At 33.4% G+C, this 14741-nt stretch overlaps 2 protein-coding genes across 3 annotated transcripts; one reads left to right on the forward strand and one right to left on the reverse strand.

Moving 5' to 3' along the window:
• Nucleotides 1-2332: 2332 nt before the first annotated feature.
• On the reverse strand, nt 2333-7945 carry LOC134260054 (uncharacterized). Its single transcript, XM_062742639.1, has 5 exons — nt 7778-7945; nt 6587-7559; nt 6131-6268; nt 5441-5606; nt 2333-5312 (listed from the first exon to the last, which is right to left on the reverse strand). The coding sequence occupies exons 2-5, from the start codon at nt 7527-7529 to the stop codon at nt 5060-5062; spliced, it is 1500 nt and encodes a 499-aa protein (XP_062598623.1). The 5' UTR covers nt 7530-7559; nt 7778-7945; the 3' UTR covers nt 2333-5059.
• A 194-nt stretch (nt 7946-8139) lies between these two features.
• LOC134260051 (RNA polymerase II subunit A C-terminal domain phosphatase SSU72-like) lies at nt 8140-14500 on the forward strand. Of its 2 annotated transcripts, none has more exons than XM_062742634.1 (7): nt 8140-8261; nt 10771-10871; nt 11265-11408; nt 12011-12150; nt 12373-12491; nt 13621-13741; nt 13878-14500. In XM_062742634.1, exons 2-6 carry the CDS (start codon nt 10786-10788, stop codon nt 13720-13722), a joined length of 591 nt encoding a protein of 196 aa, XP_062598618.1. In that variant the 5' UTR covers nt 8140-8261; nt 10771-10785; the 3' UTR covers nt 13723-13741; nt 13878-14500. The 2 variants fall into 2 exon arrangements, with proteins under 2 accessions (XP_062598618.1, XP_062598619.1); XM_062742635.1 differs by having other exon boundaries at nt 13621-13723; nt 13861-14500.
• The last annotated feature ends 241 nt before the right edge of the window (nt 14501-14741 follow it).

A 14741-nucleotide genomic window follows, 5' to 3' on the forward strand; every position in this document is an offset into this window, starting at 1 on the left:
GGCATCAGTGTTTTACAAACATCTCTTCTATTACTGTGTAAAAACTTGATCCCCCATTGTGGCCCCTCCCTACCCCCAAGAGTCATGATTTCAACAAATTTAAATCTTCATTACACGATGATGCTTATATGTCAATATGACTAAACATAGCTTTTCTCTTCTTGAGTAGAAGATTTTTTTCCCCTCTTTTTTCTTATGTAAAATTTGAACCACCATCGTGGCGCCACCCTATAACCTTCCGGGTTATAGGATTTGAGCAAACCTGAATCTACACTATCTGAGGATGCTTCCATATTATAAATATCACCAATCATAGCTTTGCTGTTCTTGAGAAAAAGATTTTTTACGATTTTATCTATATAATTCCATGTAAAACTTTGATCCCTATTATGGCCCTATCCTACCTCTGGCGGTCATAATTTGAACAATCTTGAATCTACAATAACTAAGAATGCGTCCATGTAAATTTCACCGATCATTGCTTTTGAGAAGAAGCTATTTAAAAGACTTTCCCCACCCTATCCACAGGGGTCATGATTTGAAATAACTTGAATCTATACTACTAGGATGCTTCCATATAAATAAGACCAGTCATGCAAGGCACATATTTATGGCATATTGTCGCAAATATGAACGATCTGTTCATATGAAAAGTAATCACCAAATTTTTTTTTTTTTGAAAATTGGGTCAAACATATCAAGGTCAAAGGGTAAAAAATCATAGCATGCATGCAAACATCTTGTCATATGTAATACACATATCAGATATGAAAGTTATAATGAAAAATACCATTTGTGAGAAGTGGGATAAAATTCAATGTCATAAGGTCAAAAATCAAAGTAAATTTAGAAAAGCTTTGTCACAGGTAATTAATGTACATGTACAATACGAAAGCCCTATCTTTTCTGATTGAAAAGTTATCATAACCAATTTAAATTGATGTTAAGATTTTTGAAAAGTATGTTAAACTTTAGGGTCAAAGTCACAGGATTAAAAAAAATCAGAGTATATACGGAAAGGTCTTGCCACAGGTAATGTACATGTGAAATATGAAATCCCTATCCTTTCTGTTTCAAAAGATATGACCAAAGTTCAAGTTTTTCTGACAGAAGGACACAGGGAAAGACTGACAGATGCATGAAATTTAATGTCACTCCGCCTTCGCAAAAGCGGGAGACAATAATTTGAATGTGACCTTGGAACCTTATGTCATGGATACGAGGGCTGACTTGGTAATCACCGCCATTATGTGATATCACCTTGGCCTATAGGTGATATACCATTACTTCAAATAATAGGTGATATCATCTACTTAAATAAGTAACTAAGTAAATAAAAGTTACTAAGGAAATCACCTACATGTATTCATTTACAAAAGAAGATAACATAAATTCGATGACATCGCCTATTCAAATAAGTGCTATATCACCTATTTTAATAATTTGAATGAGGAAATAACATATGCAAATAGGTAATATCACCTATTCAAATAAGTAATATCCCTAAATGTCAATAAAATATCAAAACGACGCCTCATACATCGGTTCTAGTTTTAAAGTTGCGAGTCGAATACTGCATGTATACAGGGGAAATTTCGCCCCCGTTTTATTTTCGCCCCTGTCACAACTGGGCGAATTTAAAACGGAGTGAAATCAAAGAACCCAGCTTAATCTCTTAAACAGAATTTTGAATGGGCGAATTTAAAATGGGGGGAAATTGTTTACAAGTACAAGAGGGCGAAAATAACCCTTTAGTACAGGTCCGTGTATAAAGCATGCAAAAGGGTGATAAATAAAGGTTCTCAGGTACGTCAAATGAAAATTTTGATTTATGCATGGTAAGCATGGAAACATGGATAAAGAAATTTCCATAGGAACCATCCAATTATCAGCTTGGATGGATGCTCATCTTTCAGGCTGGAAATAAATGTGAATACTAAAAGATTCTCTTTATATGCACCCATAATCGAAGACTCGGGGGTACTGGTCGGTGTATATATAGTTTTGCCCGTTCCCCTGTTTGTCCGCAAAAAAATTTCAACGTTGCCATTGACTTTTGAGTAGGTGGTGCAATGACTTGCATATTTCACAGGTGCATGCATTCCTTGTAACAATACCTTTCTCTGGGTACCAAAAAAAATTGGACCTCTTGACATATTGACCTTCATCTTGAATTTAAAACTGTTTTTGTAATTCTAGAATAAAAGAAGTCACTGTGAACAGGGATCTACATATTGTACTTAGTATATAGGTCCCTGCTGTGAAGAACCTCACTGCCATCAAGTTATCAATCCATCAAGTCTTCTTCAACAAGGACAAGAGAAGCCTGCCTTCTTATTTGAAAATTTTAATGGCTCAACATGTACAACATCACATAAATAAGACAGCACTGTAAAATGACAAAACAGAATCTCACACTAAAATTCATAAAACAGGTCATAAAATCTGAATAAAACTAGAAAGCACACAAATCAAGATGGAAAACAAAAACAATTTACATATAACACATGGATTATAATAAATAATAATTTCATTTAGCATATTCATAAGATCAAGATCTAGTAATTGACCCCACATTTACTCTTTCTCAAGCTAACAGCTCTTAGATAAACAGAATTACATGTATGTAAAAAATAAATTAAGTATTTTGAATTTTTCATTGAATTCAATCTTATATTTTGTGAAAAGTAATCATGATACTTACACATTAAATTTAATGCTATTTTAAGGAGGAGGCTATGAACATTTACAGAATACTGTTTTCTGAGAGACTGTAGACAATATGGATACCTTTCCTTTGTCTGATAATTTTGGAAAAAAATCTCCCATAATCATAACTCAGGTTTTCTTTGTTTTCCATTAAAAATGACGGTTTAAAATACAATTTTTCATCTTTTTACCTTCCAATTATGCCCGCAAAAACTAAGCTTATTTGACAAAGCAATATAGTTAGAAAGAATCATTACAAGAATTTATTTCTCAAATCTTATAAGAAATCTGTGGAGACATCTGTCGACCCATTTACTAGATCTTGACCTTGACATAAAGATTTACCGGTGACATTCCTTAGTCCTCTGTACAATTAATCTGGCTTAACTTCTCCGCTGAAATAATTTCTATTTGTATCTTCTACGTCTTAAAAATATCCCAATATTATAAAATAAACATAACTCGGCTTTCAAAAGTCATTCCCAAAATTAAACCCATGATCATATATTTAATTTCTATTTAATAAACAGGTATCCCTTTCAAGATACAATATATAATAAGAAAATAAACCAGACCACCTCGAAAGGATGCATTTTGTGCATAAAATTTGACGTATTTGTGTTATACAAAACACAAAAGGTCAACAACAAATAATGTACATAAAATAAATTATAAAAATTAAAATAAAAGTCATAAATATAAAATAGGATTCACAGTGTTGGAATGCATTGAGATGTGGGACGGAAATTCTCTTGAAGTTTTTTTATTCACTAACATAGAAAATGCTGACAAAACTGTATGACGAAGAGTAAACTCTGGGTCATGTGCTCAATATATATGTCATGTAATTAAAAAATAAATGCATAAAACATTGATTAATTGTCACCAACTTTAACAATAACAATATCACAGTCAACATAAATTAGATCCATCTGTGGACGGGAACTTGCGGTCTAATCACTTTAAGAAGTGGAAAGTATCTTTAAATGTGATTGATAATTATCACAAATGTAAACAAACAAAAAATACACAATAATAGTTATATAAAACAAATTGAGGGTACACACAATGACACATCATTCAAATTTCAAAACTGATTAAATGAACTCTGAATTTAATATTCCCAATTGCTCAAGTTGTGCTTTCTAATGTGAAAAACAAGTGATGTAAGGACATGACTTCTTTATATGATTAAACATCAATAAAGCAACCTGACCCACAAATGACTGTAAAGCTACAGTGTCAACTCAAAATATACTAATCTGACTAAAAAAAAGAGTGAATAAATATCTGTGTGTCAACCCAGTAGTCATTAAATATCTGCACCAGGAAATCACTAAATCTACCGTATAAGTGAAAATTTTAGCTAGAGACAAATTCAGCAATTTGTCCTCCAAAATTTGTATTTGATTTCTAATGAGAAGTAATTTTAGCAATTTTAAATACTCACTTAAAAAGCAATTAAATAAAAAATGCAATTATTTTTAGTGATATTCAATTTTAACAATCCCAGCACTCTCGCTAATAATGCCAAAAATAATTTTTTTAATCCCTGCAAAAAATTCTCCATGCTTATACGGTATGTGGATTTTAGGAAATTAAATATTTTATAAAATAGACTATAGTACTAAAAAAATTTTGAACACACATTTATAATATTAAGTTAATAATTATAAGTTAATATAAACAACAATGAAATTCAGTCGGAATGTAAATTTTTGTTGTTCATTTGTGAACCAACACTTGCCATTTGTAACAAGAGCTTCCATGTTAACTATCTAACAAAGATAATGAAAATAATTGAATCAGTCACCTTATTCAAACACAATACATTTAAAGATTCAATAACTGGGAATACACAAAATATGGACTTAAAATTTTTCCAAATAGATCTGAACAACATTAAATGAGATATTATTGTGCAAAATAACTAGGAAAATTGTATCCGAAACATCGAAAGTAATACAATTTTACCTACTCTGCATGTGTGCAAGTCAACAATATTTACTTACAATAAACTTCATTTTGCTATGTACCCAAATTCAATGAACACTTCAAATAATTTTAAGTACATGTTTATAAATTCTATAATAAGAAGATTTAAAGACTCGATATGTCCCTGATTTCAACAAATCTTTAATCACAAACATAATTTGTTAACTTCGATAAAATTTAAATATGAAATGTAGTACTTTTTCAAATTTCAGTCTACTCAAGAAAATTTAATCTTTAGTATTGTGAAGATCAGCTGGTCTGCACCTTGTATGAAATACCTCGGAGTTCAGTGGGCCTTTGCATAAAATCTTCAAGGCCCATTGGCTATACTGCTCACAGTAGATCGGCTCCTACATTAGATGTTCATGGCGAGATCGGACAGCATCTGTGAATAATTTTGTTCTATACTAAGAGAAGGTAGTGTGACGGACTTGTCTCCATCGCGTAGCGTCACCAACTGGAGGGTGGTCGACCCCACCTGACCCTGCCTCGATTCCAAAGATAACTGAGGAAACAGCTTCTGAGTGACGGCGTCCACTAGGTACGGGTCGTCACCAGAAATCAGAGCCTTAGTCCCAGTCTCTCTAGGAACGGTCACCTTTCTTGGTCTAAAGAATACAAACAAAACCAGGCTTACATGAAAATCACTAACTGTGGTAATAAATTGTGCATGAATTCTGGCAGTTATAGTAATTGCACAATTCTGTTTGCTATGTAAAAATATATGTTTCATTACCTTCCCCTTTTAACCTGGGAGGAATTTTTCTTGTCTTCTGTGGCTCTTTCAAACAGATGTTTTAGGAGTAGATCTGTGTCCCCCGTGATGTACACCTTCCGCTCCGGTTGTCGCGGCTGCTTCTTGTGTCGCTCCTTGTCATCAGGCGGAGTGATGGGCCGCATATCTGTAAAAAAAACAAGACAGGTTGTCTTTGTGAAGATTTCAAGACCTGATATTAAAATATTATTTCAAATAAAACCATTTGTATTTCCTACAACTACTGTGGTATCATTAGATTTTTGTGGATTTTGAAGGTATCTCTCATCAACAATTTTACATTCTCCAAGAATTAATGACTTCGGATTATGGATCAGAGAACACATAAAATCACGTCCGCATGGGCTTATAAACTTACAGAAATCCACAAAAATTATCCCCAACAAATTTAAATGATTCCACAAGTAAGTTATGGACCATCTGAAGATTATAATTTAATAATCCATCACATAGAAATAATAGTACCCCATGTTTATTGGTTTTATTAGAGTTTTGTGTTTGTCTGTAACATTTATAAACATTCGCTATAAATAGTAAAACATGTTCTTTGATATTTTATTTTATGTATGTTAATTGTTGTATTCATGACTATTTGCCAATGTATGATGGTGTTGTCAATAAAATGAATTGAATTGAATATATATATCTCACCAGTGATATCTTCATTTGAGTCTTTAGATCCAAGGGGAGGTAATGAGGGAAATAGAGGGGCGGGAGACACAGGATTAGGAACGTTGGGCTGTTTCCAGAATGACTGTGGCAAAGCTCTCAATCTCATTGGAACGGACTCTATCATAAAATGATCATTGTTAAACACAATGGAGCCTCAACAACAATGATAGTTCTATCATAGCTAGGGCATCACAGGATTTGTGCCTTTTTAACTTGATGCATACAACCTATTTATAATGATCTGTGGCAATGCATTTTTAAACTCAAATTTATAATCTGAAAATCTTTATAGAATGCTGTCTGTACTCTGTATACTTAACTCTGAATAGATACTGATATTTTTTGAAAAAAGAAGATATCAGTTGTTGTAAATGAATTACGAGTACATTATGATTAAAGACGGGAACTCTTACTGACAACTTATCCTACATTTACCTCTCTTGGGTCGAACTTTGGGAGGAGTTGGCGCTCTCTTTTTCAGGGCAGTTTTAAAGTCAAATACAGTTGTCTTCTTCTTTTTGACTTTCTTGATTTCCTGTGCATGATGTTTAAATCCCGGTGGCCTTATGTAGACAGGCCCACTAGCCGTGCTACTCCCGCTAGGGGAGGCCGCAGGCTCATAGTCATGATCATGCTCATACGCATGCTGGATAGATGAACTACTATTTACACTGGAACGGGGCGATGGGGGTAAACTCTCCTCTTCATCACTTGACGTGACCAGAGGTCCAGATGCCCCTCGCTTAGACCCCTGCTGAGGAAATGTCACTTTTTCACTATCCAACTGTCCCTCCTCTTTTATTTCTGTTAAGGGTACATTGGCACGTCTATCTGTTTGTGAGACATTTTGAGGCTTTTCCTCCCCATCAAGACTGACTAGACTATTTGTTGTGGGAATAATTTTCTTTAATCCATAGGATTTATAAGATACTGACTCTTCGTCATTATTAAGAACAATAATATTTGATAAAGTTGATTTTTTCACACACGTTAATTTAGAATCATCGTCCAGATTTACAGCAGTCAACCCTGACGGTGCCCTCTTCCCTCCGTAAGATTTCTGTGGGTTGTTGTTACTTATAGGTAATGTCTCCTCTTCATCTGTATATGTGTGGAACCCATGCGGAGCCTTTTTCCCACCATAACATTTCTGTGGGAGAGTGTTACAGCTTATGTGCGATTCCTCTTCATCTGTATACAAGTGGAATCCATGTGGAGCTTTTTTACCCCCATATGATTTCAGAGGAATACTATTACTTATATGTGACTCCTCTTCACCCGTGTATGAGTGAAAACCGTGTGGAACCTTTTTACCTCCATAAGATTTCTGTGTTGAACTCAGGCCAAAATTTACATCTAGTAGAGGAACTTGTGCCATCTTTTTAACTGTTATCGGCTGTTGTATTTCCTTCAATAAAACAATTCATATTAACTATCCACCCATCTTACAATCGTTACATCTGAGAATTAACATGCCAATGTATTTTATACTAAACACAACATTCAGAGAATCAACTGAGTAATATAAAAAAACTTGCATCGACATGTTCAATGTTCTTGTCGTGATTTACAAATAATACAGTTATTGTAGACGCCCATTTCATATCAGTGGAAAAAAATACAAACCTTAAATTCATTTTTACGAAGTAAACCATTTCACCGACGTGAAAATAAGAACAGCCATTAATGTTGTTTACATGTATTTGACATCGTCGCCATGCATTTGTAAACAAATCTGCGATGGACGAAAAATTGGTTCTCCCACAGTAAACGTGAAGTCTTAATCATCCAGATGCTTGTCTATATAATACTGTAGCATACTTGAAGCGTCTTGATGTCGATTGTCGATCTTGAGGAACCAGTAAAATGACGTCATATTACTAATAAAATTCTACATAACAAGCCCTAGTATCTATTAAATATAACGCCTAAATATATTCTTTAAAATGAAGTTTTTTTTTTAAATTACAAATATATGAAGCATCTATATTTAAGTAAATAAAATCAATGCACGAGTTAATTATAATAGTGCAATTTTAGGATCGAGCTATCAAATTCTTGTCACACCGGAAACATAAATATAAATTGTGTCAAAGAAGCAGAAACTGAGGTAGGCATCGGGTTTTGTTATTTCAAGACTTAATTACTTTCAAATGTGAACGGGAACGTACATGGCCCATTGCAACCTTGTCTGAAAAATATTTCAATGTCATTACATTTACACTTTTCCCAGTCTTTGAGGCAAAGAGAGCTTGAATAGTGAAACATCTTTTGTTGTCAATACTTTTACATTTAATTTTTGTCTTGTTTGTGAACAACATGACTACTTGAGATTAACCATTGTTGTCTCAATAGTAACCATTCATTTCTTGTCATGTGATTGAGATTATAGTGTTTCTCTATAATATGTTTTACGGTGCAACCGTTGGGGCGAGCGCAGTTGACCATCGAAAAAACTTGAAAAATTTATCAGCCACTTCAAACATCAAGCCTTACCACAGTTAGTCTACGACTGAAACTGTGACGTCACAAATCGGAGCTCGTCGGAAATAAGACAGCCGAGCGAAGAATACTAAAGGGTTGTGCAATTTTGGCTGAAAATAACAACAAATTGCAGAGTTATTTTTTGTTTATTTGGAAAATATCTACAAACTGATAGCCTGAAAATTCAACTAATTTTTTACGTTATTATTTATTTAAATTTATTCGCGCAAAGGACATTGAACTCTCTGCAGGAATACTTGGGAATGTTTCACATGAAAAATTTCTGACGTATGACCAGATTTGGAAATAAAATTTCCTGGTTATCTTACACGACAGTCATGACATATTTACCATGATTAAATTATGTATATAATTATATATACACATAATTATTTGTGTATTGAGATTAATTCTTTTATTTAAAAAAGGCTTTAACTTACAAAGACAAAAAATTAATATATGTTCAATTGTTCAGTAAATTTAAATGTTAAAAAAGAGCATTGAAGGTTTCATTATTCAGTAAATGACCTGAATTAAGTGTGCATTTTTTTTAAGAAAGCCTTTTCAGTTTAATTTGTGCTAAATTTGAAAGTATTCTGGCTTTGGTTTTGAAGTTATTTTTTCTCTCTCTTAATTAATTCAATTAACAAGTGCAATATGTCCAAAATGATTTTGAAGAATACAAAAGGGGTTGAGCTGAAAATAACTACCAAATTAATCAAAACAAACCTCTTTGAGATTGTACATGCCTTTTATCCCAAAAATTAATCCAAATGAAGATGAAAATTCAACTAATTTTCTCTACAGTTTTTCTTGCTTCAAATTTACCTGCCATATTTACATTTGGAACTCTCTGCATGGGTTAATCATATTAAATGCACTGAGTACGAGTTATCGCCTGTGTTTATTTTGCTACATTAAACCTGCAACATAATTAACTGGTAAACCGGCCTCCTGAACATAGCCATTGGCATTGTTTAGGACAATATCATTTTAATGAGTTTAAAGTGCAACGTTATATCTACTCGGGTTGGGAAAATCGGGTTTGAGGGTCATAAAAAATAATCGGGTATGTAACTCTTGATTGATTGAGTTACAATTGTGGTTAATCATATTAAATGCACTGAGTACGAGTTATCGCCTGTGTTTATTTTGCTACATTACGAGTACATGTTAATCTATCATTAATTAACCTAGGACAATATTTTGAACCGGGCTTATTGCTCAAAGAGCAATTGCCAACCTGTATTGAACTCTGCTCAAGTCTACCATTGTTGTCAATCTCAACAGTAAAGATTCATTTTTGCCATTTTAAAGTTACGTGACCAATTGAAATTAACCTTTGTCAACCGCTTTCTTGTTTGTTACAAACATTTGTAGAACTAAAGCAACAAAAATATCTCTAAAAGTACGTAACAAGTTTTATCTATATAAATAAACATGAACCATTGTAGTAATGATTGAAAACTTGTCTTAAGTCAAAGAACATAGTTCATTAGCGTAAGGATTTTTGATAACCATTGCCACCTTTACTGTTAACACATGGTTTCTGTCTTGTCTATTGGAGAGTTGGTAGACGTCAAGACTGGCCTGTTAACCATTGCCACCTTTACTGTTAAGATTCGTTTCTGTCTTGTTATTGACAAAATCAGACAGTGGTATTGGAATGAATTTCGTATTGCGATATATTGTCTTATTTTTATATTGCGATAGTTTTAAAATGATTTTTTCAATGTAATAAAAATGCCATTTTCATGTACTAAATTTATATAATTTACATTCATTGTACATAACTATGTAAATTACCGTCTCACGGAAAAAAATCTTGTTGATTTCATTTAAGTTATGCTTTGATTTGTTTATTCCCACAAAACAATTTGTCTTACTGTTTGGCTTAATAACAAACTTTTATAGTCCATTTTTATATTTAATGTAACAATTCATTTCTGTCTAAGTCATATTGCCAATATATAGACCTTTTACAAAATCGTATTGCAGTGAATTTTTTGTCATTGTATTGCAATATATTGAAATATCGTCTTGTCTATTGCAGACGTTGGTAGACGTCAAGACTGATCAAAGGTAACCATTGCCACCTTTACTGTTAAGATTTGTTTCTGTCTTGTCTATTGCAGACGTTGGTAGACGTCATGACGGACGGAGGCTCTCCACTGTCTGTTGCTGTGGTCTGCTCCAGTAATCAGAACAGAAGTATGGAGGCACACAGCTTTTTAAGGTAAAAGGACGTCATATTAAAAAAAAAGATTTCATTTGACTTCAATGGTGAAAAAAATGAATGTGTTTATTAATTAACTTAGTATTAGTTTCAACCAGTAATTTTTCATATCAATTTGATAGAAGTAATAATGATTACATTGGTATATGAAATTCTTCCCACTAGATTTTTTTTTTGGCATATAATTTATCTTGGGATATTCTTCTACTCCATGTTTTACATTCTGCTGTGACATTTTGTGTTTGTCTTTATGAAAGATTTTGCTCATTTCTTTTTTCAAGCATTGCAAGAAAGCTGATATTTTATTTTGAATATACCTATAACAAATACCTTAAGATATCTCTTTGTTAATGTCGAAGAATAATTTGTATCAACATGTCTCTTTCTATGCAGTAAGCGGGGGTACAATGTACGATCTCTTGGAACTGGTAGTCAAGTGAAGTTACCAGGAGCTACATTGGACAAGCCCAATATTTATGATTTCAACACAACCTACGATGAAATGTACAGAGACCTCATGAGAAAGGATCCAGAATTGTATCCTCCTTAAAATAATGTTTGCTTGCCCTGCTGAATCAGGGTAAAATTATTGGGTCGGTAAGTAGGTTGGAAAATCTTTTTTCCAGAAAATTTCAACAAACTTGTATTTATTGACATTTGACAGGATAAAAGGAAAAAAATATTGTGTCTTTAATTAATTGATTTTATATTGTTTAACATTCCTCTCGAGAATTTTTCACTCATATGGAGATGTCACTACTTGCCGGTGGATAGCTGCAAATTTTGTCCTATACTCGGCACTCAGGGCCATTGAGCAGGGAGGGATCTTTTTTGTGCCAGCACCTACTGCGACAAGGGACTTTGGTTCACCGTCTCATCTGAAGGACCGGTCTCCACATCCCACAGTGGGATTAGAACCCACAACGTAAGGATCTACTCCTTACTTCGCAACTCTAGAGCAGACATTCTAACCACTGCACCATGCGGGCAACTTGTGTCTTTGAAGTAAAAAAAAAAAAAAGAGTCAGGCCATTTTTAAGCAGATGGTCGGGAGAGGGCAACCAAACAATTAATTTAAGATGGCCATAATTACACATTTTGTAATCATGACATGTTGAAATAATTCCTGAACAATACAGATATACACAGAATGGAATTCTCCACATGCTGGATAGGAACAGAAGAATTAAACCAATGCCAGAGAGGTTTCAGGCCTGCAAGGAGAAATTCAATGTCATCATCACATGTGAAGAAAGAGTGTACGATCAAGTCATAGAAGGTCAGAAGCTTGTTGTTGTTAAATAAGAGTTTCATCTATCGCTTCGCGGATTATAAAGCATAAACTGACCCAAACCATATTATATCGAATAATTTGGCCAATAATTAGAGTCATTCCTTAACCTTAATTGAGACAATTACTTGTAGTATAAATAAGTCTCCAAAAGAGTTGTGTCAAAGTAGTTTTGTTGAAGCATTTATGAATTTTATATTTCAAACACAGACTTTGAAACAAGAGAAAAGGAAGACATGCAGCCTGCTCACATCATAAACATTGACATCCAAGATAATCACGAGGAAGCCACGATTGGAGCTTTTCTGATTGGAGATCTGGTTACCATGGTAAGAAAGTTTATCTCTGATTGGAGATCTCATTAGCAGGGTAAGAGAGTTTAAATTTACCATGGTAAGAGTTTATATCTGATTGGAAATCTAGTTACCATGGCAGGAGAGATTATATCATTTCCATGGTAAGAGAGTTTATATCTGATTGGAGATCTGGTTGCCATGGTAAGAGAGTTTATATCTGATAATTGGAGGTCTGGTTACCAAGGTAAGAGAGTTTATATCTGATTGGAGATCTGGTTGCCATGGTAAGAGAGTTTATATCTGATTGGAGATCTGTTTACTATGGTAAGAGAGTTTATATCTACTTGGAGATCTGGTTACCATGGTAAGAGAGTTTATAATTCATTGGAGATCTGGTTACTATGGTAAGGAAGTTTATATCTGATTGGAGATCTGGTTACCTTGGTAAGAGAGTTTATATCTGATTGAAAATCTGGTTACCATGGTAAAAGAGTTTATATCTGATTGGAGATCTAGTTACCATGGCAGGAGAGATTATATCATTACCATGGTAAGAAAGTTTATATCTGATTGGAGATCTGGTTAACATGGTAAGAGAGTTTATATCTGATTGGAGATCTGGTTGCCATGGTAAGAGAGTTTATATCTGATTGGAGATCTGGTTACCATGGTAAGTGAGTTTATATCTGACTGGAGATCTGGTTACCATGGTAAGAGAGTTTTTATCTGATTGGAGATCTGGTTACCATGGTAAGAGAGTTTATATCTGATTGGAGATCTGGTTACCATGGTAAGAGAGTTTATATCTGATTGGAGATCTGGTTACCATGGTAAGAGAGTTTATATCTGATTGGAGATCTGGTTACCATGGTAAGAGAGTTTATATCTGTTACCATGGTAAGAGAGATATATCTGATTGGAGATCTGGTTACCATGGTAAGAGAGTTTATATCTGATTGGAGATCTGGTTACCATGGTAAGAGAGTTTATATCTGATTGGAGATCTGGTTACCATGGAAAGAGTGTGTTTTATCCGATGGAAATCTTATTATGATGAGAAATCTATGCATGTTGTTTGTGTGTCATTTTTTTTTGACAAAAGTATTATGTGTATGTTCAAAACTGACTGATTAAGGTTAAATCATTGTGGTTTGCTTTCTAGCTGTTTGAGTCTGAAGATCTGGACAATGATATAGACGAGATTTTACAAGATTTCGAGCCCCGAGCTGGCAGACCCATTCTCCACACGGTCTGTTTTTACTGACCTCTGGTCTGCTGTGAAGGTAAAGAGGCCTGTTTACATAGTCTTATATATGTGTCAGATTAATATGTAGTCAAATTTAATGCCCTTTTGGTGCTTTATGTTTCTATATATTTCTACTTTATTTTTTTTTAAATGTACATGTTGTCTTCTTGCAGGTGTTGGATGGATTAAAATGCAGAACTATTTCTGTTGACCTCTGATTTGAAAAGAATATCCCCTCATCAGTTGCCAAGTCATTGATACTGAACTTGTATGACAAACTACATTTATGTATATGTCATTGTTGTTTGTTAAAAGTCATTATGTTTAGTTGATCCACGGAATAATGTAAAAATTTGTTTTATAACAAAAACTATTCATACTTTTTATCATTTTAAAATAAAGCAAATGAAATGCTGATGCTAATGAAATGTAATATTCCATGGTTGTATTAAGGAAAATTGACAATTTTAATTAATTAATATTTTCTTTGAAGAACTTGACATTTTCTTATACTTGTGTACATTTAGACTCTGATTTTAATAAATGGATATTTTCTTTACAAAACTTGACAATTTCACAAAATGTGTGAAAATTTAGACTTTATAAAGCTCTAAATGGTTAAGCTGGAACTTTCCATTGCTATAAAGACTTTATGTGTTGTTAATTTATCTTTGTCTTTTCATTTTATTGTGTGTTTCATGTTTCAAACTTAAAATTTATTACATTAAGCACCAAAATATCTGGGTTCTGTTACAATTTTATTGTACAACAGAAATAAAGCTTATTTTTGTTTTAATGTCTAATGTTATTCATTTCTGATTTTTTAAAGGGGGGGGGATAAAATGAGTATATTTTATGGCCATACAGAGCCCAAAATCATGAAGTAGTTTATCAGAGTACATACGTATAATATTTAAAAAATGCTCATTACATACACAGTATATTGCACAATAATGTTGATTACATTTTTTGATTATCTTTCTGTCTATCTGCGAATCTTTAAACCAAAGGGCCAATTTCAAATAAACATCAAGACG

Source organism: Saccostrea cucullata, unplaced genomic scaffold (assembly GCF_032062105.1).
Source record: "Saccostrea cucullata isolate Sc308-1 unplaced genomic scaffold, CSIRO_AGI_Scuc_v1 ctg493, whole genome shotgun sequence".
Classification (NCBI taxonomy): Eukaryota; Metazoa; Mollusca; class Bivalvia; order Ostreida; family Ostreidae; genus Saccostrea; species Saccostrea cuccullata.